Source organism: Panthera pardus, unplaced genomic scaffold, assembly GCF_024362965.1.
Source record: "Panthera pardus isolate Hobbes unplaced genomic scaffold, ASM2436296v1 HiC_scaffold_11, whole genome shotgun sequence".
In the NCBI taxonomy this organism is placed as follows: Eukaryota; Metazoa; Chordata; class Mammalia; order Carnivora; family Felidae; genus Panthera; species Panthera pardus.
The window spans coordinates 5,034,783-5,062,766 of record NW_026526666.1 but is presented as its reverse complement, the minus strand read 5'-3'; the positions used below and the strand labels follow the sequence as shown (position 1 = coordinate 5,062,766).

Genomic DNA, 27,984 nt, shown 5'->3' with positions numbered 1-27,984 from the left:
CCTCTTCTGAACTCATAGAGTTATAGGTAGTGACCTACTGCTCCCTACCACATCCAGCAGCAAGCCAGGCTCCCATCAGCTTCCTCTGGACACCACTTTTCCCAAGGACTGGAAGACGCTAATCTCAGGTTTGTTACTGGGTGTCTTCTGTGTGCTTGCAACAGGAGATGGAGACGAAGTCGCAGGAGATCTAGGAGAGAGGTCAGAGACTATGTGAGCATCACAGGTGCTGACTGTGAGTTTCCAAGGTGAATGATCCAGCAAAAAGGGGCTGTGTAGGGACAGGTAAGTAGGGGGACTCCAGGCAACTATCAAAGGAAGGCTTTGCTTCAAAGACACTACAGAGAAGGATATGTTTAGCAAAGTTAAGTCTTAACTCAATGGAATATTTATGGGTGTCCTTAAGAGGGAAAAGTCTCAGCCTTTGGGCATGTCCTTTATAACTTGACCATTGCTTCCTGACCACCAGCAGAGGAAACCAGTGACATGGCTATCACTTCTAAAAGGCAAAGAAGTTAACTTCTCAAACAACTGGACCAGGGTAGTTTCTTTGAAAAATAAGCTTGCATGGAACTAGATACCAATTCCCTCCAATGCAGAGCCTTCTGGGAGTGTGATTGGGTCAGACGGAATCTATAGACCAATCTGGAGGGAACTGCCCAAGAACAGTGATTAAGTCAGCATGGTATTGGTAGAAAGATGGACCAATGGATTAGTGGAACAAATTAGAGAGTCTAGAAATAGAATCAGAGGAGAAATAGCTTTTTGTGATCTTCTACATCCAAACAGGAAGCAAAACTCCCAAAACTTGACTCTTAATCACTAGGTTACTCTGCATTTTATAAGATCCTTTTAGTCATACAAGGTCTCTATTAAGATAGTCATATCCTCATTTTATGGATAGCCAAGAATTGGAGCTTGTCTAAACTAAATGGTAGTAGAACATCATCTGTGAGACGTTGAGAAACATTATTGAGAAAAAAACAGGAATATTCCTAAATCCCCGGATAGTACCCTTCCCCCAGAAAAGGACTCCTGTTACCCTCTATGCCCTAGCAACTAACCGAGAATGAGCTATTGAAGTCTGTCTCCTTCAACTGTAAGCTTCTTGAGAGCAGAGATTGACATCATGTAAGTTTTTCAGTCTCTATCGTTCAGCACAACACCTGGATATATTAGTTAGGCTTGTTGTGCTGTCATAGAGAATAAACCCTGAAATCCTAGTGGGTTAGCACATAAATATTTATGTCTTGCTCATATAAAATCAACTGATCTACTCCTGTCCAAATGGTGCTTCAGAGACCCAAGCTGCCTTTATTTTATAGCTATGTCTTCTGGGGAACAGGGCCTCCACATTGTTGTAGCAGAAGAAGAGAAAGGTGAAGGGGCACACATCGGTTCTTAAATTCCTGGCCCAAGATTTGACACATGTCACTTCCGCCCCAACCCACTGGCCAGAATTAGTCATATAGCCCTGTCTATTTTTTAGCAACTGGGAAGGAAATGTCAGAGAACATATGATGAGTAGTAAACATCTCTGCCTTCCTGGCTGACAGTGTGTACTCAGTGAATCTTGTTGGATGAACTGATAAGTAAACATGACACAGGGTTTCAATGATGCTGTCACAGAACTGAAGCAACTTTCACCTCCAGAGCCTCAGACGAGAATGCACATGTCGTCAACATGGAGAGTAATGCACTTGGATCTACCATTTATTGATGACTACTCTACATAAGGCACTTGTGACGGCACAAGAACTTGACACGGACTGTGATGTTTAGTCCTCATGTGGGCCCTATGGGATAGGCCTTAATATTCTTCTTTCACAAACAACTTTGTCATGGAACCATGGTGAGCAAGTAGCAGAGCTGAGGCTTGAGCCCCCGTGGGCCAAGTTTCAAAGCTTATGAGAGTCTATCTTCTCGACTCCATGGACTCCTTCCGCTATGAATGCCTTTCGGAACATCATGAGCAACTGAAAGCAATGGCCTTCAGAAATCCAGTCCAGAGTCATTGCCCTAGTGAGAGTGCTAGGAGGAAGGCAAAGAGAGACAGGGCCATTCCATAGCTGGTTTTCCCCATTTCCAATGGCCTTGTCCTTTCTCATCTCTCTCCTGCTACCTCCTCCCAGGGACTACCACCATCAGACAGAAATGTGCCTCCAACACCTCAAGTCCATGGTGAAAAGAGTAGAGGTCAAAGCTCATTGTAATCATTTGTGTAGTTTCTGAGATCTGTCTGTTTTGCACCCTCCATCCTGTTTGAGCAAATGAAGAGGTGAGAGCAGTGATCTCCATCTGGGACACGTTTCCCGATAGCCTAGATTGTGTGGGAACTGTGGCCAAGCCCACTTTATGCAGCTCTCCCAACCCTGCAAGACAGAGACCTGAATGTCTCCTAAGGCACCACTAACACTCTACAGCAGCTCCACTATAGCCACGGCAAGTCAAAAGGATTCCTGGTCAGACTTTGTTCTTTTCATTGTGTGAGCATAGGTAATTCACCTGGATCCTCTGGGTTTTAATTTTTTCATCTATAAAATGGAATTGTTGTACATCTACTCTCTGATCATGATCTCACTGGGTTATTGTGAGCATCCAATGGAATAGTATATGTAAGAATAGTAAGTGCGTTTAGATTGCTAAGACTGCTTAACTGCTTAACTCGTTATTGTTTATGACCAGCTAAATAATGAAATTTTCTTTTCTTTTCTTTTCTTTTGCAATTTTCTTACTTGAATTACATCTTGTTGAGGGGAGGGAGCAAAGCTACATATGCCCATGGCATTTAAATGCCAACTCTCTCACTCTATAAACCACACTTGGCTGTAAACATTTGCTTCTCTTCATGATGTTTAAGCTCCAGGCTATGGAAGTCAGAACATTACCACATGAGTGATGTTGGGTAAAGTATTAACTAAGTAATCTCTCTGAGCTTCTGGTCTCTCATCAGTGAAACGGGAATAACATTTGTGTTTGGGAATTATCGTAAGGGGTGAAATACTAACGCACATAAAACAATCTATATAGTGCATGACATCATGAAGCACGTGATAAACGGTTGCAATTTGATCGACATTTTATTATCAAGGAGCCATCATGCTGTCTCCAAGGGTCTTTGTGTAATCAAATGATCCCACTGCTTAACAGAATTAGAAAATCCCCAACCTTTCAAAACACCTTATGAGCACTTGGATCAATGTCTCCCCGTGTGCTCTCAACAGTCTCCAACACCCCATAGAAAGCACACAACTTACAACATGGCTGTGCTCCAAAACTCTACTTGGAAGTCATTTGTTTGGGACTCAACACATATTTTCCCACAGAAAGAATGCTATTAAAATAGTGGTTGGATTCCCAGGTCACTGGAAATACCCACTTGATTTGCAAAGTAGCAGAAAATGGGCATATTTGCAATGCAAATGAGTATAAAGCAATGCTGTTGCATTGCTAGTCATTGGCCAAAACCGAAAACTAACAATATTATGTAATAGATAGTTTCTTTTATTTTTCATAAATGATGGCAATAAGGAAAGCAGGCTTACTTAGAGAAAGAAGAGGGTGTTTTCAAAGGTTATGAAGGCTCTTTATTTGGTCTAATGTGACTTCAAAAATTTTAAACTTTTTAAAAAATTTTTTAAATCTTTATTTTTTGAAAGAGAAAGAGACAGAGATTGAGTGAGGGAGGGGCAGAGAGAGAGGGAGACACAGAATCCAAAGTAGGCTCCGGGCTCTAAGCTGTCAGCACAGAGCCTGACGTGGGGCTTGAACTCACGAACCGCGAGATCATGACCTGAGCCAAAGTTCGATGCTTAACTGACTAAGCCATCCAGGTGCCCCAAACTGTTTTGTTCGTGATCCAAGGGACTATGTAGCACTAATCTTATCAACCATGATGGAGTTATTTTTGGTTTGCAAACAGAAAAGGCAAGGAAATGGGAAAGATCAGGGAAAGGGAAGAAGTGAGAAAGATTCCCTGGGGAAAAAAAAAATCAGCCAGTGGTTTGGATACACTGAGCAAGGAGGAAGAGGTATACATATGGAGTAAGATAGATATTACTAAGTAGCTATGATAGCTATTTAGAAGAACAGCTTCTAAAAAGAGAGGCGTCAAGGCTGAGAGGCAAGAGGGAAGGAAGGCTGTGAGTACCCAGCTACTTGGTGTTAGGAAACAGCCTAATGATGGGCTCATTCCATCCTGTACTTCACTGCTATGAAGTACATGGTGAACTAGAATGTTAACAGCCACATCTAAACCAGGTCTTTGCATGTAAGGGCCAGGGAAGCACAGGATGTGAAAACCCCAAGGACCTCAGCCCAACCTTTAATTTCTGGTGCCTTCAAAGCTGGTAGAGATTAAACGGGAACATATGAAAACCTACAGCTTTCAAATGAGGAACTGAGGCCCAGGGAGAGGAAGTAACTTGCTGGCAATCATATCACTAGTAAGTGTCAGTAACCTCCCCAAAGCAGGCCGCCTCTCAGTCTGCTGCAGCCACTAGTTCCCTGACCTGGCCACTAGTCTGATTTGTGCTACACCTCGAACTTCAGCTCTTTCGGGCCGCTGTGGGCTAACCAAGCCGGGGCAGAAGGAATACAGGAGGAACTGGAACGATCCAGGGTAGATCAATCTCTGGAAGGCTTAGGTCTAGGCTGAGAAGCTAGTTCTCAAATAAGAAGTGAATTCCAGGTACCACTACCAGACTATCCGGAAGGGACTGCAAGGGCACTGAGCGCGGATAGGAGACCTAGGTTGTTTTTCAATTCTGCTCTGGTATGAGCTTGCTCACATTTCTTCCTCCCTCTGAAGTCCCTCTCCGCTCTGATTGTCTTCTAATCCTCACCAGGCAGGATCTGTGGTCCTTGTGGCCTGGGGAGGTGGGCCAGTGAGTCGCTAATGTCACAATAGCTCAGACCCCTTCCAGGTCATGGTGGCCATTTTTTGTTTTGCTCTGTTCCGTTTTTTGCAATAATCATCTCTCCTCTTCAGCCCACCACCCCGCAACCACTCCTATTAGCTTGTTTTCCTTTTCAGTGATTAAACTTCTCCTGGCCTGTAGTCATGCTCCACCATGGGGAGTAGGATGTTTGGGCCACCGTGGCCTGGAAGGGGTCCTGCGTCCTCACTCATACTGTGTGAGGGCTCAGGAGAAAGGCCAGAACTGATCCCAGGCTGACAGAAACAACTAGGCTGGCCCCGTGTCCCCTCACTCCTACACAGATGTAAGTCTTGGTTCCTTAGGCCACTCCAGGGTTAGGGACACTCTGATATCTGACCAGATATTTCTAGAATTCCAACTCCTATACCCTGACCTTTCTGCCCCATTTGGAGGACTCCCTGGGGACTCATGTGCCTCAGTTACTGGCATTGTCCTCACTGTGGCCCCAGCCCTGCGCTCCCCTCCCAGGGCTGCCGTTGCTATGGTGATGGCTGTAGGCTTTGCAGCCACTCTCCTTGAGGCTGTCACTTCATATACAGTGATTAAAGCACTTTCAGCCAACCTTGACTGGTATAATCTCTCAGGCAAGGTCCCCAAAGTGTAGCCTTGATGCTATCTCTACCATTCCAATGAAAAACTTGGCTTAAGTTCTGGCTTGGGGACCAAGCCAGAGGGTCTTGAAGGACACCACCTTTCAGCATCAAGCACTTGCACCTGGAGCTGGGCCCTCAGAGGCAGACTTGGCTTCCCTTATATCTCAATGACCTGCCCTGTGAGTTCCGCCCTGAGATCTCTTAAAGAACACCTAGGGGTTTCTCACACAAATAGAAGCTCCGATATCCCAGATTCCTCAAGTGACATCAACATGTATTATGAATCATTTAAAATCTTCAAAGAAAGACAACTTGTTTATCTAGCCTAATTGCATTAGATCAAATGGCAAATTATCTGCCTTGAAACGCCTACTGGTTATAGTCTATGTCATTCTTTCTTCCTCCATCAGGGAAAGCTGTTTGAACTTCGAGTCATTAGCAACGGGTACCACTGAATGTCCTTGCTTTTATATTTGCGCTTTCTTATCACTCATATGCTAGTTGTACTTCGCCATTTTCTACCAAGAGACAAAAAGCCTGAAGAAATTACATGAACTACAAGGAGCTAAGGTTCTTGGTCAGTGCACCAAAGACTTTTACCCTCTTTATGCTTCCTCTGCTTTCTCTTCCTCTTGGGCAGTTGGGATAGGGGAGAAAAGAAGAAAAGATAATGCAGCAGAGATCAAATAAAATGGGAATACAAGAAAACCATTAGATAACCTGGATCCTCGCTTGAATTCCTGGTGGCTTTAAGTCTGGTATTGATCAAACGGAGATACATAAAAACATGGAGTGCTAAGTCTTTCTTCCAAATTTGGGGAAAGCTTTGAACAATGAAGTTGTCCTTCTGTTCAACTACAGGCCTTATATTGGACCTCTAATAAAAATAATGGGCTCACAAAATGAAGAAATCAGGAGACTATAGATGCTGGAGAGGATGTGGAGAAACAGGAACCCTCTTGCACTGTTGGTGGGAATGCAAATTGGTGCAGCCGCTCTGGAAAGCAGTGTGGAGGTTCCTCAGAAAATTAAAAATAGACCTACCCTATGACCCAGCAATAGCACTGCTAGGAATTTATCCAAGGGATACAGGAGTACTGATGCATAGGGGCACCTGTACCCCAATGTTTATAGCGGCACTCTCAACAATAGCCAAATTATGGAAAGAGCCTAAATGTCCATCAACTGATGAATGGATAAAGAAATTGTGGTTTATATACACAATGGAATACTACGTGGCAATGAGAAAAAATGAAATATGGCCTTTTGTAGCAACATGGATGGAACTGGAGAGTGTGATGCTAAGTGAAATAAGCCATACAGAGAAAGACAGATACCATATGGTTTCACTCTTATGTGGATCCTGAGAAACATAACAGAAACCCATGGGGGAGGGGAAGGAAAAAAAAAAAAAAAAAAAAGAGGTTAGAGTGGGAGAGAGCCAAAGCATAAGAGACTGTTAAAAACTGAGAACAAACTGAGGGTTGATGGGGGGTGGGAGGGAGGGCAGGGTGGGAGGGAGGGCAGGGTGGGTGATGGGTATTGAGGAGGGCACCTTTTGGGATGAGCACTGGGTGTTGTATGGAAACCAATTTGACAGTAAATTTCATATATTAAAAAATAAAAAAAATAAAAAAATTTAAAAAAAATAAAAATTAAAAAAAAAAAAAATAAATAAAAAAAATAAATAAAATAATGGGCTCAGTACTTTACTAAGCTGTAAAAAATTTCACCCTACAAAATTATTGTAAATTCAATAAAACAAGTAATTTATGTGAACCAACTATTTTGCCCGGCACCATGAAAGCAAAAAAGGAGAATGTCTATCCTTAGGGGCTACCGGAAGGCACGACTCCGACCCTTCCCTTGTCATAATTTACTGCCTAATCTTTCAGAATTTATTCCATATCCAAGGCCTCATTCTCTTCAAATGCAAAATGAAGACACTAATACCTTCTCTGTCTACTTCACAAGGAAGTAGAAAGAAAATAGTAGAAAAAGAAACAGCAAACAGAAATGTGATAACAAAGTGTTTGGTATCTATAAAGATGCTGCCTTATTTCTTTCTTTCCAAGCAGCTTCCAGATGCTTTCATCCCCACTATTCCAGGCAAGTAATTCTGAGTGAGTCTAAGCCACTTCTCTTGGATTAGACTCAAGTGTTGTTGGGGTTTTATGCTAGAAAGCTGCAGAAGAGCATTTCTGTGAGTGTGTAATATATAGAATATGGAGAATTTGTTGAGACATCAGGAGTAGAAACCTGGTGGAGAATTCTCATCCAACAAGGCAGAGAAAGGACAGACAGGGGAATGTTAAATTCAAGTAATGAACATTCATGAACAGCAACTCACTGTCACATACTATCCTAATGCCTGGGGATTCAAAGCATGTTGGTGGGGGGAGGGGGTCCCAATCCAGTGATTCGCTAGGAAGACTCATAGGACATAACATGTAGTTGAAGCTATGATTAATTACAGAGAAGGAATGAGAAGCAAAACTAGCAAAGGGAAAAGGCTCATGGGGCAAAATCTAGAGGGAAACAGGTGTAAGCTTGCAAGAGTCTGCTCTCAGTGGCATTACACAGGATGCACTTAATTCCTCCAGCCGTGAGTTGTGACAACATGCGTGAAGCATTGACCACCAGGGAGGCTCATTTTAGAGACTCATTGCCCGAGGCTTTTTGTTGGGGGCTGGTCATATTGACATTCTCTGCCAAACTCACGCCAAAACTCTAAACTCTCAGAGAGAAAGCAGATGTTCAGCATAAACCATGTTGTTTGTACAGTTTGGACACAGTGAGCCATGCCATTCTTATCAGGGAGTACTGGGAACCTTCTTGAAATCCAAGTTCCCAGACTCTAACCAAGGTCTAACTTTGCAAGCAGGCTTTTCGAGGGATAGCATTCTGGAGCCTGTTATGTTAACTCTTTTGTGCACAGAGAGGTTTAAATCAGTGATCACAATACAGATGGATAAATACAATGATTAATTCATTTGGCCAAAGTCACTGAGACTTTGAAGGGTCGGACAGGGATGAGATAAATTAGATGTGGTTCCTGTGCTTTGTCAAACTCAACTCAGCACCTCAACAACACCCTGCCCACCCACTGACAAAGTGTATTGCTTATAAAAAGCTCTATGGCTGTGCTCCAAATTCCTGCTGCTATCCTCCCTATCCGGAACCCACTGCACATCCCAGGGGCTTTGTTTCTGCCTGCCATAACTTCTTTCTGCTTAGCCCCTTGGGTAGATGTTTGGGGCTACTTCTCTGTTTGACTTGACTAGATTCTGGTGTGGCCCTGGATGCCTTCCAGCCAGTTCTGTCCCATCCCTGCCCCCACCAAGATCTCCAACACTCCATATTTCATCTGGCCTCCTTGGCCCCTTGTCCACTAGAGGAACCACTCCATTCATGTTTGAAGCCCTAGCTCCTGGGGGCAATCCCTATCCCTCAGTCAATGATTTAAAAGTCATTCCATTTCTACTCACAGACTTTTTTGGTTAATTTTTACCCCACTGCCAGCTGCCAAGGAGATGCCCAGGACTATGAAGTACAGATTTCTCAGCCTTTCCTACTGGAATCCTCTTATGAAGGAGCCCCACATGCTGTCTCTGACCGCAACCAGGGCCTTTAGCATCTCTGCAGCTAGACTTACCCCTGTCCTTGCCCCTACTAGAGGGATTTATCCTCAAACTCTACCTTCTTTCCTCTTTTAGGGGAGTGAGGGGTTTATCAGAAGCACCGGGTTCCAGGTCTGCTGCAGATTGGGGGTCACATAGGTTGAGTGCAGGTCACATAGTTGTTTTCTTGGTCTCAAAGCGAACATGTTCGGTGACCCAGCCAAGGAGTCAAAAACAGTCAGCTTTCTCCCTGATGTCAAGCAGAGCCCCAAGCAATTAGTTCACCCAGAGATGCCTGGGAACTCCCAGGTGATAGTTATCAGTTCAGCCCCAATTTCCCCAGCCTGATGGATCTCCTCCCCCAAAGGCACAGAGGTAGGAAAGAGCCCTTGGGCAAGTTCAGGAAATGTTCATAGTGACTCAAATGACAAGGAAAAGCCACATAGAGATGAAGTTGGTGAGAGTTAGGAGCTGGTCCAAGAAAGCTGTGAACGGCATCATAGGGGCACTTGATCAGACTCGTGTTTCAGAAAGATCCCAGAAGCTGGAGGGAGACAAGATAGACAGTGAATCTGGAGGCTAGGAGACAAAGATAAGAAGCTTTTGTAATAATCTTACAAGAAATGGCAAGGCCTCAACTGGACCTGAGGTGGCGGATGTAGAGACGAGGGGACAGACGTGAGGGATATTTAGAAAGCCAGACAATCAGCAGCTGGGAATGGGGGTGGTAGAATGGAAGCAGTGGGGTCGGCAACTTTGGCAGTTACCCTCATTGAAAGAAGGAATCCAAGGGAGTTAATGTTGAATCCAAATAGCACCAGGCCATACAGAGCCCCCCACATTCACCCTGTCCTCTATTTCTGACATATTCTGACCGGGTCTTTGTTTGGTTTTGGATTTTCTTCTGAAGGTCCAGAAATGCCTTTGGCATGTTTGACAGACTTTCAGGCTTTTGCCCGGGAGCGTCTGCCCAAGTCAACTTGGGATTTTATTGAAGGCGGAGCAGATGACAGCTTCACGCGGGATGACAACATCGCAGCCTTTAAAAGGTCTGGTCTTCTGTATCCTTTCTATTGTTAAGTTCATGAGCACCAGTTGAGAGGTCCTTGGAACATAGTAGCCCTGCTTTTTGCCTGCAGAGGACACAAAGTACTCAAGATATATTCATTTTGGGCTTTGCCAGAGGCTAATTTTTTTTTTTTTTTTTTTGGTGGGGAGTGGGCAGGTGGTTGGGAAGAGAATGGATGGAGAAAAAACTTATCTTAGTGGCTCTGCAGAACTAGCGTGAGTCACCCTCCCTCTATCCCAGCAACTCTGCCACCTGACAAGATAGGACAAGAGTCCAGGGTCCCCAGTTACCTGGGCCCGGAGGAGAAGCTGGCTGGGTAAGCCTAAATCTCCTGAGTTCCTAAACTTCTGGCTGGAAGGAGAGACTGTACATCGAGAAATATGTCCATGGGACATATGGACACCCAAAGAGTCTTAGGGGTGGAAGGAGGTTGATTTCAAGGGAAAAGAACTGGGCTGGAACAGCAGCAGGCAGAACACGGGGCAGCAACGAGCCCACAGGCCACATTGGGCCCACCACCTAATTTTGGATGGTCCACAAGCTAAGAATTTTTGTTTCCCATCTTTAAATGGTTGAAAAAAATTGAAAGAAGAATGATAATTTGTGACATGTAAAAATTATATGAAATTCAAATTTCGGGGTTTATAAAGTTTTATTAGCACCAACCATTTAAATTACATTTGTCATCAACGTATTGGCTACAGCTGCTTTTGCATCACAACAGCAGAGCTGAATAACTGTGACAGATGCATGGTCCACAAAACCCAAAATACTTACTATCTGGCCCTTTACAGAAAAAGTTTGCTGACCCCTGTAGTAGAGAGGTAAGGAGGAAACTGAAAAATGGGATACAAGGTGAACGCGATGTTCTGTATTTTCATACTTGTTTAGTACTACCTTTAGGCCCCTTCCTTGCTTTATCTCATTTTGCTTCTGTGAGACAATGATGAAATTTGGATTACTACTTCATTTCACGAAGTAACACAAGTTTTTACAACCAGTATTTCTAGCAAACCTTTCTACATTTGTGTATGATATTTTGTGAAAAACAAGCATTTTTGGACCCTGAGGCTAAGTATCTACTGGACTTAAAAGTGTGTTTTATATATTTATGATTTATGAATTTCCCCGCCTTCTTCTAAAGAAGTAGTCAAGTCAAATCTTCAAATGAATTAGCCTCTAGCAAAAAACAAAAACAAACAAAACAAAACAAAACCTCCGCCATGATCATGCTCTGGGATTTGTCCTCCTTCGGTGACCTTTTCTTACTTTATAGAGGCTTGTTTGTAACCCATGAGGGAAGATCCTCGAACTCCTTCCTGCTTATTCTTTTCCTTTCTAATTCTTGCTAGGTATGGTAAATCAACCAAAGCATCCAAGTGTGAGAGTCTGCTCAGACAGACAAAACTCAAAGGCACAGACCTGTGCCAGAGCAAGGTCAGAGGCAATATGAACCATAGGTGCACTGGGGGTTTAGAGAAAGTGGGGTTAAGGTGGGCCAGGGTGTTGGGAAAGGCTTTCTGAAGGAAAGTTGGTCTATGTGGCCTAATGAGCCCACTGACCCCCCACCCCCAGAGGTTTCTTGGGTCCCAGTCTGGTGTATTCCTGCATGGGAATCTGGAGGCCCGGCACCAGGCAGCACCTGCACATAACACCACCAACAGAAAACTCTTTGTTGCTAAGCACAGAATCCGCCTCCGTCCCCGGTACCTGAAAAATGTGGTAAACGTGGACACCCGGACCACAATCCAAGGGGAGGAAATCACTGCCCCCATTTGCATCTCACCCACGGGTTTCCACTGCCTCGTCTGGCCGGATGGAGAAATGAGCACAGCCAGAGGTATGAACCAACCACACCTTGAGGCTCCCTTCCCTGGGGGCCCCGAAGCACGCAAGTGTCCTTCAGAGCAGTAGCAGGATTTCTCTTAGAAGGAGTTCAGGGACAGCAATCTGGCCACAATTAAGGAGTGTGTGGGAAAAAGGATGCTTAACGCTATGTTTGTATAACATTTCACCTAAGAGTGAGAAAACATCCATTTCCATAATAATGGGTGGTTAGAGAGGGGGCTAAGGATAAATGGATGTGGAAATCGAGCAAGCCATCCTTCAAAGGAGGGGTCCAGGCCACCGTAGTCTGTGGGGAAAGGGGTTCTCAGTGTGACTTCAAAGACAGGGCTCTCTCTGGCCTCTCGTGGGTCAGGGCTGGAGCTGAATGGTCTCTGGATTTAGGATGAGGAGGGATTCATGGCATGATGTCCTAACAAAGGCCCTGACAGGTGTTCCTGCCCCAATGTTGTGCTTCCCTTCTCATTGACTGATTTCATCATCTTATATGACAAAAAGGCTTTTATTGGGTGTGTCTTCTTCTTAGGAGCCCCTTATTCTCTTCTCTCATCCCTCTCTGCCAAAGAGAGAGAGAAAGAGAGAGAAGAGAAGGAAGAAGGGAGGTGAGAGGCTAAAAATAGTCTTATGACTCCCTTTATAATCTTTACTATAGGCCAAATCTAGGAAATAATTTATTTGCAGGTTGCCCAGGGCCTCTCTGGGATCTTTTCCTTTGACTCTGTGATAGAGGAAGTAATGAATCCAAGGATTCTAGAGTCGCAAATGACATCTGTCTGGTTAGGAACCCAGTCTGGCCAGGCTGAAATACGAATGTCCCACAGGACAATGACTACTTTCCCAAATGTTCATGCTTGAACATGTGGTGTTGTTTTTAGAGTGGGGCAAAAGAATGGGATATCTCCTGTTGACATTAAGGATTGAAAATATCAAACCTTTTTTATAAAGTTATTTATTTATTTATTTACTCACTCATCTATTTTGAGGGGAAGAGAGGGACAGAGTGAAGGAAAGAGAATCCCAAGCAGGCTTCGAGTCGTTAGCACAAAGTCCAATGTGGGGCTCGAACTCACCAACCGTGAGATCGTGACCTGAGCTGAAATCAAGAGTTGGCCGCTGAACCGACTTGAGCCACCCAGGTGCCCCAAAATATTAAATCTTGATTAGGCCAGATTCTCTGCCCATGGGCTGCTGAATGGTAGTGACATTAACCTGCTGGAGAATCCTACTGAAAACAATGATTAAAGTAGGAAATGAGAAATATGTCGCAGTGTCAACATCACTGTCGCCACCACCCTCGCCAACCTCGTTATCACTAACATATGTACAGCACATCACTTAGTAATTTTAAAAATGCTTCCATATCTAGTATCTTGTTTAATATCCCAACAACTCTGTAGGAGAGGTAGTAGTAGCCCCTCCTCCCCCATTTTACAGACAAAGAAAATGAGACCCAAGGCCACACAACTAAGAAGGGGAGGAGTCGGCATTTTTCTAACTCAGATAGCATGCTTTTCCCAGGACAAAGCTCAGCCTTCTCCACTGGAATTACATTTCCTCACCCTTGGTTCCCTTCTGTTTCCTTAACAAGTTCACAAGCAGCCCATTCTCCCATCTGAAAGCTGTAGCAGGTCCAACATGGTTCTGGGGACTAAGTGACACCTCCAGCTGGAAATAACAACCATGGACAACAGGGTTTGGAAGACGGGTTATACAGCAGGGGACCCAGACAGGATTGGGCCTCCCAGCTTGATCTAAGGCCCCCTCTCCCTCCTGCCCTAGCGGGAAGCAGAATGAAGTCAAGCTTTACCTTCACTGTCAGGACAAGCTGGTCAGAGCGGCACAGACTCGGAGGGCTTCTGAGCCCCTTCCAGAATCCTGCCCTCCCACCTGAGCTGTACTGTTTGCTTTGCAGCGGCCCAAGCAGCCGGGGTCTGCTACATCACCAGCACATTTGCCACCTGTGCCCTGGAGGACATTGCTGCTACTGCCCCCAGGGGCCTCCGGTGGTTCCAACTCTACGTGCATCCAGACCGGCAGCTCAGCAAACAGCTGGTCCAGAGGGTGGAATCCCTGGGTTTCAGAGCTCTGGTCATCACTGTGGATGTGCCCAAACTGGGCAACAGGCGACATGACATCCGAAACCAACTGGACTTAAAGCTGAACTTACTGCTCAAAGACCTTCACTCACCTAAGGAGGTAGGAAAGATACCAGATCCGACGGGCAGGCATTACAGGAGGCAGATTTCCTCTTCTCCTTCCTCCCTTCTCTCTTTCCACGAAAGTTCATGGAATGCCTGCTCTTGCCAGACGCTGCAGATGCCACGTTTCCTGCTGTCCAAGGCTTCCAGGCGAACAGAACGTAACACACAATGTCCTCACTGCTGGCGCTATCCACTTGTCACCAGAAAGAAGTGTTCAGGCCAGGGCTGGGCCCTAAGAAATAGGAAAGCATTGGAAAGGATTTCTTCATGGCATAGGAGAGTAAATTAAATAAGTTCTTCCTACATTTTCTACTTTATGGGACACTTAGAAAATGACAACTTGGGGGACGCCTGGGTGGCTCAGTTAGTTGAGTGTCTGATTTTGGCTCAGGTCATGATCTCAGGGTCCATGAGTTGGAGCCCCGCATAGGACTCTGTGCCGACAGCTCAGAGCCTGGAGCCTGGGGCCTGCTTCGGATTCTGTCTCTCTCTCTCTCTCTCTCTCTCTGTCCCTCTCCCTCTCACACTCCGTCTCTCTCTCTCTCTCTCTCTCTCTCTCAAAAATAAATAAACATTAACAATTAAAAAAAAGAAAATGATAATTTTGGATGACACATTTAAGTTAACTAACCCCCTGAAGAGGCTGCTTGTAGACAGGGTGACTGGCCCATGGAGTGTAGTCAGCCCAGGCCCCACCCTGCTGCCTTAAGAACTGAGGGTCAGAATCTCTCTACACCTGGAACTCATTCCTGGAGCTGCAAAAGCACACTTGTTTGGAATCTCTGAAATAGGTGACTGCAAAGGCCACTTCCCCATTAAAACCCTACAGTCAGGGGGACCTGGGTGGCTCAGTCAATTAAGCATCCGATTTTTGGTTTCAACTCAGATTGTGACCTCATGGTTCATGGGTTCAAGCCCCACATTTGGCTGTGTACTGACAGTGTGGAGCCTGCTTGGGATTCTCTCTCTCTCTCTCTCTCTCTCTTTCTCAAGAATAAATAAATAAACATTTTTTTAAAAATCCTAGTCAGATGCAACGGAGTGCCCCAGAAACAGAAAATCATGGGAACATTGGAATGCCTTGGCTGCATCAGCAATAATGATACCGGCCTTTTCAGCTAGTGAATGGCTGTGATACACAGCCAAGTGAGTTAACAGTTCTACTCATTCACCACAAATTAGCCTTGGATTTTCTGGAATCCTTATATCAGATCCCAGAGACACATTGGGATTGATGGGTATGTTATTCACATGGTAAGCCAAGGTTAAATATGAGGTAGTATCTGACTTAGGATTATTGAAGTATTTCTTAGCGCTTATAACCTTGTGCCTATCTCAAACATAACATGCTACACAGGCCTAGACGTGCCTTTGGTTATCCACCTCATGACTATATTCTAAGTTCCTTTAAAGTAGGGATTATGTCTTATTTGCCTTTGTATCTGCAGATCCCGGCATAGTTATTGAGCAGGGACACAATTAAGGGTTAATGAATAAGCAGTTGAAATAGCAGTTCTTTTGCACAGTTTGTTAGGAAAAGGAGCCGGAAGTGTTGTTGATTCTGTGGCTCCTCTTTTAAGGCTCATGAAAGGTGGCTATCCGACTGTCTCATTTTGGAATGGATCAAATAATCTTAAAGGAGCTCAGGTCTAAGTTCTCTTTTCTTGGGGCGCTTGGGTGGCTCAGTCGGTTGAGCGTCCGACTTCGGCTCAGGTCATGATCTCACGGTCTGTGAGTTCGAGCCCCGCGTCAGGCTCTGTGCTGACAGCTCAGAGCCTGGAGCCTGCTTAGGATTCTGTGTCTCCCTCTTTCTGCCCCTCCCCCATGCTCGCTCACTCTCTCTCCCTCTCTCTCTCAAAAAAAAAATTAAAAAAACCCAAAGCTCTCATTTCTTCCCCACAGAGAACGTCAATGCCTTATTTCCAGATGTCCCCCATTGACTCATCCATCTGCTGGAATGACCTCTCCTGGCTTCAGAGCATAACTCGATTGCCCATTATCCTTAAAGGGATCTTGACAAAAGAGGACGCAGAGTTAGCCGTGAAGCACAACATCCATGGCATCATTGTTTCCAACCATGGTGGAAGGCAGCTAGATGACGTTCTTGCTTCTGTAAGTAGGGTAACTTCAGAGGCGTGTGTGTGTGTGTGTGTGTGTGTGTGTGTGTGCATGCGTGCCCACAGGAAGGTACCCTGTGGAGTTTGGCCTACGCTCTCGTCTCCCTTACTAGGTATCCGCATATACCTGTGAATTGCAAGGACTTTTCATCATTAACAGCCTACTGTGTACCAGGTTCTTTTTCCAAACTTCACATACGACATCTCTAAATCTCACAATGGTCCTACAAGAATAGGATCATTATCACTCTTTTACAGATGGGGATCCTGCAGCTTAGGGATGTTGAGTAACTTATCCAAGATCACACAGTTAATTAGTGGTTAACTGTCAATAGGAGAGACATTCCAAAGGCGCTGAGGTTTCCTTCCTTCTGGAAGAAGTGTTCAGTCAAAGACCGCCTGTATGCATGGAGTATAAGGACATATTTTCTCATGTCACACATCCTGGGAAGGAACACTGCCTCACTTAAACTAATAAATAACCATCTTTCACAGTAAAACTAAAAAATGCCATACGAACCCTCTTCTAAAAATCTGTGACAGTCTGTAATTCCCCCCCTTTCTTTTGAATGTACGCCCATCACGGAGGAAAAGGAGGCAGGCAGAGAAAGAATCTTTAAATGGGAATGAATTGTTGATTTACTTTCATGGACATATATCACTTATATTTTTCAAGAGATTCTTCTATTCCTACTTGATTTATTTTAAGAAAGGGAAGTGGGTTTTTTTTCTCTCTTTCAGGCCTTTTTATTATGTAAATAAAACATGTTCACTGCAGCTAAATTATAAAATATACATATGCAAAAAGAAAAAGATAAAAATCACCCCTAATTTCATCACTCTCATTAGCAACAATATTTTGGTAATGGTTTTCATCTACTTCTTAAGGCAAAGATGACATCTTGGGTTTAAAAAGCTACATACGGTTTTGTAATTTTTCTCTTTTCACTTACCGATGTGTTAAGAGCATCACTTCAGTTCAATATATATGTTTCTCTCAGTTTTAATGGTATAGAGTAGGAATGGGCAATTTATACAACCAACAGCCTATGGTCGAACATCCGACGACTTCCAAGCTTTCACTATTTTAAACAACAGCATCAAACACTGTCCTTAAATCTTTAGCACTCTCTCAGTCTTGAAGATGAATGCCGGGAGATGTAGAAGGTTCATTAGCCAATCCGTACATTTCAAGGCTTGTGAAGCTTGGAGGTTTCAGGTGCCAATCACTTGCCCCTTCTTCCTTTCCAAGGGAGAACCCTCCAGGTTCTCATTGAGAGAGAACAGACACAGAATGGCAAGCCCGCATGGAGAGCAAGGGGCACCGTGTGCCGTGCCTCTCCGTAAGAGCTGATTGAAGGGAATAGTCGGGCCTCCTACTTCTCATCTCAAATCTTGACCTATGACCCTTGGAGAAAGTAGATCTGCAGAGCACATGCTAGCTCTCTCACCCAATTCCTGTAAGAATGCCCACAGGTTTCCTGCCACACACCCAGGAACCGGCAGAACAGGCTGCAAAAGATTATAGCAGGTCCTGGGCAGTCACAATCGTGTCTATAGATAGGAACAGAAAGCAAGAAAGAGCCCATCACCAGCAAGCAGCAAATAGAGTCGAACGTTCACCCTTGAAATAACTCTAATAAAACACGATGCAGTAGGCTCTCTCTCATGAATCATTTAAGCCACTCTTGCTTCCTTGGGGAGGACTGAGTAATACGTGGTGCAAGAGGCTACACTTCTCACTGCACCTTTCACTGCACTTCCTCAAGAGAGAATGCCTGTTCGTAAAGGCAGGAGCCAGAGAGAGAATTTCTCCTTCCCCATCATGCTGATCCACATGTCCTTCTCCCAAGACATCTGACTGAACAACCAAAACCAAGGTCATCGGGGGCCAGTGCCGAGATTAGTGTGAAGCTAGTGAAGTACCCACTTCTGGCTCAAAATTTGAGAGGGTGCCAGAAAATCTTAGTAAGATAAATAATAGTTTAATGCACTATTTAAAAAATTTAAATTAATGCCCAATAATCCATGGTGAATAAAATATCAACATTTTTGTTAATGTTTATTTTTGACAGAGAGAGATAGAGACAGAGACAGAGAGTGAGCAGGGGAGGGGCAAGAGAGAGGGAGACACAGAATCTGAAGCAGGCTCCAGGCTCCGAGCTGTCAGCACAGAGCCCGACATGGGGCTCGAATCCATGCACCATGAGACCATGACCTGAGCCCAAGTCGGACGCTCAACTGACTGAGCCACCCAGGTGTCCCTAAAATATCAACATTTTAAATAAAGATAGGATCTGTCTTTGTATTTGCATAACCTACCTCCACTCATCTCACCGCTGGCCTGGCCCCAGATCCAGTAAATTTTATTTATAAAAACAAGCACACATGCACACACACACACACACACCCGCTGCCCTTCAGCTCACAGGTCAAAGTTTGCCATTTGATTTTTTAAATATTGCATTCAAATGTTATTTATCTGAGTGTTTGGGCACACTTAAGTTTTGTGCCTGAGGCCAGTGCCTCACTGTGAGGGGTATGACTCTTTGAAGTTCCCATTTCTAGAAGGTTCCATATCTAACACTCCTTGTATTTCTTCCTGAGACCTGGGAAAAGGGTAAGCTAGCTGTAGCCAGAAGGCTGTAATGAATGTCCTATCATGACCTATTGAAAGTAACTCTAAAGCAATACTGTATCCGAGGCTCAAATTCACTCCTTTGTTCTCAAATTCTTTCAGCTCCATTGTCCAATACGGCTCATTGGAAGAGTTTGCACAGATACATTTATCTCTTTTTCACAACATCATAGGAATATTCCAAAAAATACCACACTGGGGCTATAAAAATACCCCTTATTTGGACATGCATTCTTGCCAGTTAGCACATGTAAGTCTAAAATGTATTCAGTTCAGGGCACCTGGGTGGCTCAGTCGGTTAAGCGTCCAACTTTGGCTCAGGTCATGATCTCACAGTCCGTGAGTTCGAGCCCCACGTCGGGCTCTGTGCTGACAGCTCGGAGCCTGGAACCTGCTTCGGATTCTGTGTCTCCCTCTCTCTCTCTGCCCCTCCCCTGCTCATGCTCTGTCTCTCTCTGTCTCAAAAATAAATAAAAACATTAAATAAATTTTTTTAAAAATAAAATGTATTCAGTTCTTCTCCACTTGTAAACTAGAGTACAAAGTCCTTTCCTCCCTGATTTCATATTCTGTTCAGTCTAGGCCAAAGGATCGCATAGAGGTAGAATTCCCACTGATTCCTTTGGCAGCAGAAGTCCCCCGGGCGTCAACTTTCTCCTCCTCTCCAGTTGTCCCTTCAAGAGGCACAGAACAGGAGCCCAGAGGCAGTTCCAGAACGCTGTCCTCAAGGACCCTCCTCCCAGACTCTCCCATCACCCCTCCTCTTAGACGTAGAGGCGCTGAGGGGTGCAGCCCGGTCTGGGACACCATGGGTTGGTGAGGCCGGGGACTGAGGAGGCAAGGTGGGAGACAAAGTCTGGGGAGAAGCCAGGCCAAGTGATAAGCTGCTTTAGTTTTGCCTTTCCGTACTTCTACAGTACTGCTGCTTTTCCATCCCCACCCCCCATGTCTCCGATAACCCACACGGGAGCCAGGAACAAGTTGTTCATGTGTGGTGTGCAGGGAACAAGGTATAGCCCAGTTACACAAGACAGCCTGGGGTCCGGACACTTGGGCCAAGGCTGGTCACATTCTCTTTGCCCACGACACCCACTGGCTTAGTGATGGAGAACACTCCTGCCTGTGCTGCCCTAGAAACAGAGAAGGTAGAAGAAAATCAAAAGTCAAAACGTCCTTTAGAAACAAGAACAGGAAAGGGATGCCTGGGTGGCTCAGGCGTTTAAACGTCTGACTTCAACTCAGGTCATGATCTCACGGTTCATGGGTTTGAGCTCTGCGATGGGCTCGCTGCTGTTGGTACAGAGCCTGCTTTGGATCTTCTGTCCCTCTCTCTCTCTGCCCCTCCTCTGCCTCACACATACTCTCTCTCTCAAAATAAATAAACATTTAAAAAAAAAAGAATATTAAACTGAATGCCATAAATGGAAATGTCTCCTTTAGGATGTGAAGAGGAACCAAGAGTTTCTTCCAAGCTACAGACAGCTGAACGAGTCAGAGAGGAGCTGTGCTCTGTCAGGGCAGAAAATGGCAAGAAGGAGAGCCTGTAGGAAGTCCCCGGGGCTTGGGGACACAGCTGCACTGCTCTGGGAGGGGAGGGGAAGCACAGCTGGGGCATGGGAAGGGAAGACACTGGTAGACCTCACCCACACTTGGACTTCCTGTTCCTAAGCCACGGTGAGGGGCCATCTCTGTCCCATGACCCCCAAGAGTGAAAATGGAACTCCCTCCAGCCCTGCATGTCTCTTTTTTCAGATTGACGCCTTGGCAGAAGTGGTGGCTGCTGTGAAAGGGAAAATGGAAGTGTACCTGGATGGTGGGATCCGAACTGGCAACGATGTGCTCAAGGCTCTGGCCCTTGGGGCTAAGTGTGTGTTTCTGGGGAGACCAATCCTGTGGGGTCTTGCCTACAAGGTGAGAGTGGCAAAGTGAGACCCAGCCAGAAGCTACTGGGCTTCTTGTTTGTTTCCACACTTTCCTGTGGTTTGCCCTCCAAGCTTAGCCGTTTCTCAAGGTGCCACAGATTTCTGAGGGCCCGTCCCCCCTTGCCTGGATCCCCACGCCTCCTCTGCCACAGGGTACACATTCTCAGGCGCTCTCACCCCATCTTTTCCTCTTTGCTGCCCCGTATTCCCAGCACAGTTCCAATTCCGCAGACATCCCTGTTCTGCAACCCCCCCAGCTGTGAGCACACCCAGACCTGATACTCAGCCCATGGTCAGAATGTTCCTTCACGCTTCTTTTTGTGTCCCCCCCCCCCGCCCTCATTCTTGGGAGCAGGGTGAAGATGGTGTTAAGGAAGTTTTGAACATTATAAAAAACGAGTTCCACACTTCCATGGCCCTCACAGGTAAGTTTTTACAATTATTTTTGTTGTTGTTATTGTTGTTTACTTATTTATTTTCAATTTATGCCCAAATTAGTTAGCATATAGTGCTACCATAATGATGTCAGGAGTAGATTCCAGTGATTCAACCCCTGTGTAAAACACCCAGTGCTCACCCCCACAAGTGTCCTCCCTAATGCCCCTTACCTATTTACCCCATCCTCCCACCCACATCCCCTCCAACAACCCTCAGTTTGTTCTCTGTATTTAAGAGTCTCTTCTGCTTTGTCCCCCTCCCTGTTTTTATATTATTTTTGCTTCTCTTCTTTATGTTCATCTGTTTTGTATCTTAAATTTCACATATGAGTGAAGTCATATGATATTTGTCTTTCTCTGACTGACTTATTTCACTTAGCATAATACCCTCTAGCTTCATCCACGTTGTTGCAAACAGCAATCATTCTTTTTGATTGCCGAGTAATGCTCCATTGTGTGTGTGTGTGTATATATATATATATATATATATACATATATATATATACCACAATATATATATATATACCACATCTTCTTTATCCGTTCATCCGTCAATGGACATTTGGGCTCTTTCCATACTTTGGCTATTGCTGATAGTGCTGCTATAAACATTGGGGTGCATGTGTCCCTTTGAAACAGCATACCCATATCCTTTGGGTAAATACCTTGTAGTGCAATTTCTGGGTCGTAGGGTAGTTCTATTTTTAGCTTTTTGAGGAACCTCCATACTGTTTTCCAGAGTGGCTGCACCAGTTTGCATTCCCACCAGCATTGCAAAAGAGATCCTCTTTCTCTGCATTTTTGCCAACATCTGTTGTTGCCTGAGTTGTTAATGTTAGCCATTCTGACAGGTGTGAGGTGGTATCTCATTATGGTTTTGATTTGTATTTCTCTGATGGTGAGTGATGTTGACTCTGTTTTTATGTGTCTGTTAGCCATCTGGATGTCTTCTTTGAAGAAGCGTCTATTTGTGTCTTTTGCCCATTTCTTCACTGGATTATTTGTTTTTTGGGTGTTGAGTTGATAAGTTCTTTATAGATTTTGGATACCAACCCTTTATCTGATATGCCTTTTGCAAATATCTTCTCCCATTCCGTTGGTTGCCTTTTAGTTTTGCTGATGGTTTCCTTCGCTGTGCAGAAGCTTTTTATTTTGATGAGGTCCCAATAGTTCATTTTTGCTTTTGTTTTTCTTGCCTCTGGAGACATGTTGAGTAAGAAGTTGCTGCGGCCAAGGTCAAAGAGGTTTTTGCTTTCTTTCTCCTCTAGGAGTTTGATGGCTTCCTGTCTTACGTTTTGGTCCTTCATTCATTGTGAGTTTATTTTTGTGTATGGTGTAAGAAAGTGGTCCAAGTTCATTTTTCCACATGTCGCTGTCCGGTTTTCCCAGGACCACTTGCTGAAGAGACTGTCTTTATTCCATCAGATATTCTTTCCTACTTTGTCAAAGATCAGTTGGCCATAGGTTTGTGGGTCTATTTCTGAGTTCTCTAGTCTGTTCCGTGATCTAAGTGTCTGTTTTTGTGCCCAAACTTTTACAATTCTTTTCCTGATTTGGAGCGGAAGGCATGAGGGCTACGGAACAGGCACCTTCTGGCTTAGCTTTCCCTGGCCCGGTGGCCACCCAAAAGAGAGAGAAAGGAAGAGATGTTCCAAAGATGGAGCACAAATGCAGAACGTGATACCTTTGCTACAAAAGCAGATGCAATTTCAGGTTATGGGAAAGAGGGTCCCATTATACTCTGGCCTGTTCAGGTCACATCAGGCTTGTTGGATGTGTTTCTGTGAATCATCTTTTAAGAAATATTCATGGACTGTGAGGAGTTGAGAAATTATGTCCAGGAGGAGGCATGGAGGAACTGGGGAGATAGATACAACAGGAGGAGAGGAGGGAGGAGAGGGAGAAGTGTCATCCTGTGTGACCACAGCTGGACAAACGTGAACGTCTCGAAGTTACATGTGGGTGGATTTCACTCAAAAACGAAGTTATTGTAAAGCAGCGCTCATAGAAATGTACAAGTTTTTAGCAGAGCCTGGGATCCCAGTGACCTATAAAATAGTAGTTTTTAAACTAAGATGGTGACTGCTGTCTTGAGAAAGATTTGGTTTGGAGTTTTTAGTTTATTTCTTTCTAGTTGGCACAAGATGGCAAGGTGGGTATTGCAGGTAGTTAGTGCTGGGGCACTAGAGGTGCTAAATGTCCTAAAATGCCTGGAACAGTCTCACAGAAGAGAACCACCTACCCAGTGCCAACGGCCAATGGCTCTGTCTTTGATTACCTGTGTCTGCTAAGGAAACAATCAATCAAGAGCTCTGATGTGAAATCAAGACCATTTTCTTTCATTAACTTGTTACCATAAGTGTTACGGAGCATCTGTTGTGTGCCAGGCACAAGGCAAGGCATCCAGGCTCTTCTCAAGTCTGGTTTTGGTCTGATATTTAGACAAGTGTCTTGCCCTCGAGCAAGACAAGTTGTATTAGTAGTGCCCATTGGGGCTGCGGACTCAACCTTTTGGGCTTGAATGATACAAATTAGAAAACTTAGATCAGCATTAACGCCAGCACCAGCCTCCTTTCCGCTGAGCAGATTAATTCAAGAAAAAAAATTCAGCTTTGAACCAGAACCATACTATTCAAAGCCTATGAAGATAAGTCAGTATATGACACGGGGTCCCCAAGATCCCTCCTCATGGGCATGAGCCCATGAGGCACGAGTGTGAATAGATATCATATTGGTGTGTTTTGCCCCTGGGACGGAAGGGGGTGAAAGATGGGAAGACCCATGAGCTTCTACAGATTCTGGGAGGTTGAAATGACTTCCACTGCTCCCCCCAATTTTTTTTCCATCCTTGCCAATGATGCCTGATCTTCTTTTAACAGAAAGAAGCCTGTTGGGGGGGATTCACAATAACAAACCTCTTCTATTCTGCCCAAAGTTTACACTTCACAATCACTGGGCTAGAAATGGTGGCTGGAAAATCTTCTGAAATGGAGTGGAGAGCACCCTTTTTTAAAGGGGGCAAAGAAAGACACCAAACTGTGAGCACGTTTATGGCAGACAGTTTATACTCCCCTCCTTCTAACTGTTCCGCAATGAGAATGTATGGTTTTAAGTGTAGATACAGAAAAATTAGTAATCGCAACCAAATGTGGCACAGGGAAGAAGGAAGAAGAGAAAGAATAAGAAACTGAGGCAGAAGGGCTTCCATTGGCATCCTCTGCATAAGAGTCCCTCCCCCAGAGAAGACCCCCAGACTAGTCCCCAGGGTGAAGGGATCTTGGGCAGGGATTTTGGTAGAACTCACTAAAATGCAAAATCACAGCGTAAACCCCCTTAGATTCTGTCACCCCCTAGCCCTTCCACACACAATGTGCATTAAGACACCTGACACAAAACCGGCACTCAGGAGGGATCAGTTAATATGATTTCTCTCTCCCAATTCCCCTGGAGATGTGCGATATTTTCCCTTATGACCCTGTAACATACAGTCTTGGAAGGAGAACCCTATTTACTGATAGCAAAATAAGTTTAAGAGTCATGCTTTTTTGGGGTGCCTGGGTGGCTCAGTCAGCTAGGCGTCCAACTTCGGCTCAGGCCATGATCTCGCATTTCGTGAGTTTGAGTCCCGCCTGGGGCTCTGTGCTGACAGCTCAGAGCCTGGAGGCTTTTTCAGATTCTGTGTCTCCCTCTCTCTCTCTGCCACTCTCCCCCTTGCTCTCACTCTCTCTCTCTCTCTCAAAAATAAATAACTATAAAAAAATTTTTTTAGGTCATGTTTTTCTCACCGTGAGACCAATTGCTGAAATTATCTTACAGAAAGGTTAGAACCAGGACCGGTCTTGGAAAATGTCCACATATAAATCACACCAACACGAGGCTGCACAGACCTCACTAAGGCCTCGTCCTTCACAAGGGGACGAGGCTGAATTAAAAAGTCTATGAACCTTCTTGAGGTTTATTGTTTGTCATTACCCACTCCAGGTTAAAGTAGCCAGAAACATTTTAGTGTAAATAGCCTCCTAATTTGCAGTAATGAAAAAGCAGGAAAAAGTTATAAATATGCATTCTCTCCCCACCTTTCATGGAGTCTCTGCCAAGTGCAGGGCGGTGCCCTTGGTACTGCATGAGACCCAGAACCCAATCTGAGGAGAGTCGAATAAGTACAGAAGCATTACCAAAGCTTGTGTGTCCAACTGTCTCAAAATGCAATCGCAGCATAACTCTGAGGCAACTATTGAGACATTTTTACATCGTTTGCATATGATTTTTATTACAATACGTACCGGCGATTCTGTTTTGGCATCTCTGTGCTCCTTGAGTAGGTCTGCCTGCTGTGGACACCCACTATCCTCTGCTCTGGGGAAACCCAAAGCTCTTAAGACCACTGTCCATCCTCAGGAGAGCCGCCTCTGGCACCGAGGTCCTGCTTCTGCCGTATGAGTTCAGTTTGTGGCTTATTTATGTATCCCATGCCTGACACTTCTGTCCACTACAATCAACCCAGGCGTGAAACCCAACTTTTTCCTATGTTTCCTTTTTTAGGGGGGAAAAAAGCCTTTCATGGGTGATATTTTGGTGAGTGATACATTATGCTAAAGCTGTGTTTTGAGAGGTGAGGGTACACACATCGCCCATGTGGAAACAACTTAAATTAATCATTGCACATCCCGGCCTTCAAGTCCTTCCGCCTCATCATCACCAGAGATTTCCCTTCTACTCAAGGCCACGACTCCCCGGTCTGTACCAACACGCTACCCTCTCTTCCTCCCCGCTCCTCGTGCTTCTTGTCTGATGTCACTGTCTTCACTCACTTCCTGTGTCTAATCTCAGCTACAGTTCTAATTTTGCATTTTAATGAAGCTCCTCCACTAAAGAAGTACGTTTCATCTTGCAGAGCTTTCCCTTGGAAGGCAACTGCTGTATGAAATAGTCATCCCATCTCTTATTTCTGACTCATACTTTTCCCTGACAGATACTTCCTATATCCATGAGCCTTATCGGCACTCAGATAAAGGTCAAGTGTATCTACGGCCCATATGAATTGATTTTTTAAATACTAAAATGGTGTTTACATATTTTTACTGTGGCATTTTGACATGGCTGTGTTGAAAGAGGACACGGGCACAGGCTCACAAAATAATTCTCAAGGCAATCAGAATAACATTACTCATCCAGTATCTTCATCTACCTTTTTTTTTAAATTTTTTCTTTTTATTTTACAGAGGGAGAGAGAGCATGAGCAGGGGAGAGAGCAAGAATCTTAAGCAGATTCCATGCTCAGTGTGGAGCCCCACACGGGGCTCAATCCCACAACCCTGGGATCACTATCTGAGTCGAAACCAAGAGTCGGATGCTCACCCGACTGAGCCACCCAGGTGCCCCATAGAGAAATAAGCTTTTTAACTGCTTTGTTCTTTTAGGCTGCCAGTCAGTTGCAGAGATCAATCAGGACATGATCCAGTTCTCCAGGCTGTAAAGGAAGAAGGCCAATGAGCAGACTGCTGAGGTTGCCCACAGAGAGAAGACAAACTCACAGCATGGTGTGCAATGCCTTCCTGCCTTTCCCCTATCCTACCCAGAGGCTCATCCCCTGCACCTTCAACCACTCCACCCCTTGTACTTCAGGCCCCAGACCCCTCCTCTTCCTCAAAGGTGACACGCTCTCCTTTACCTCACTGTTTGTTATATGCTCTTGCCTGAACTCCTCCTCTGAAAGAAAAAAACCTTAAAAACATGGGCCAATAATGACTGAAATGGCTAGCAGATTTCTTTTTTTTTTGAGTATCCTATATAACTCCATGAACCAACTATGTAAATTGACACTCTGTACAGAAGAGCTATATGTATAAAATGTTCTCCCACAAAAATCCTACTCCTGTGTGTAGATAATAGGGAAATCATACAGGTAAAAACCTAGGCTTTGGAGCCACACAGGCCTGGATTTAACAGTCAGGACTGGTACTGACCAGCTCTGCAATGGGAAAGTTTTTTCAATCTCTCTACCTAGCCGGCGAGGTCAAGAGAAAGAAATGAGATAACGTATGTCAACCTTACAGTGCAATGCTTAGCACCCAGTAGAAGTTTAGGAAATGGTAGCTTTTATTGTTTGGCAAATTTCTATTCATCTTTCAAAACCTTGCACAAATGTCACCTATCCTTACTATGGGCTACTTTCTAGGTATTTCTTCCTATTGTACTTCGCACATTCTGCTATTACAACACCTATTATAATACGATATGTTTGTTTATTTAGTTAGTTGCATGTCTTTTCCCACAAGTAGATTGTACATGGCTCCAGGCAAGAAGCTGTACACTTGATACTGGGTTTGGCATTTGGCAGAATCTTGATGAATACCTGTAAGATAGATGGATGGATGGATGGATATGTGGGTAGACAGATGGATGGGTGGACAGACTAAAGATAAATGGATGAAAGGAGAGATGAAAAAAATGAATAGATACCCTCTCAGTGTAACCCCTACACCAGTAGTCAGCTAAAATAGCCTCCTAAAGCAGGGGCACCTCACTAAGATCTGACATTGTAGACTTCAAGAAAGTTAGGGATGGAAATCAACGTTGTAAATAAATAGCCCCCAGACTCA

General features: G+C 44.7%; 1 protein-coding gene across 3 annotated transcripts; it reads left to right on the top strand.

Annotated features, from left to right (window-relative positions):
* On the top strand, positions 1 to 27,984 carry HAO2 (hydroxyacid oxidase 2). 3 transcript variants are annotated; one of them, XM_019458016.2, is made up of 8 exons: positions 1 to 128; positions 10,064 to 10,202; positions 11,911 to 12,062; positions 13,980 to 14,263; positions 16,171 to 16,380; positions 20,776 to 20,934; positions 21,301 to 21,370; positions 26,803 to 27,984. In XM_019458016.2, the coding sequence occupies exons 2-8, from the start codon at positions 10,072 to 10,074 to the stop codon at positions 26,856 to 26,858; spliced, it is 1,062 nt and encodes a 353-aa protein (XP_019313561.1). In that variant the 5' UTR covers positions 1 to 128; positions 10,064 to 10,071; the 3' UTR covers positions 26,859 to 27,984. The 3 variants fall into 3 exon arrangements, with proteins under 3 accessions (XP_019313561.1, XP_019313559.1, XP_053746635.1); XM_019458014.2 differs by having other exon boundaries at positions 11,887 to 12,062; XM_053890660.1 differs by lacking the exon at positions 1 to 128 and adding an exon at positions 11,575 to 11,659 and having other exon boundaries at positions 10,099 to 10,202.

Coding starts and splice junctions, on each gene's coding strand:
- HAO2 (XM_019458014.2), top strand. CDS start 10,072: ATGCCTTTGGCATGTTTGACAGACTTTCAGGCTTTTGCCCGGGAGCGT. Junction 12,063..13,979: donor AGAAATGAGCACAGCCAGAG/GTATGAACCAAC, acceptor TTTGCTTTGCAG/CGGCCCAAGCAGCCGGGGTC. Junction 14,264..16,170: donor ACCTTCACTCACCTAAGGAG/GTAGGAAAGATA, acceptor TCTTCCCCACAG/AGAACGTCAATGCCTTATTT.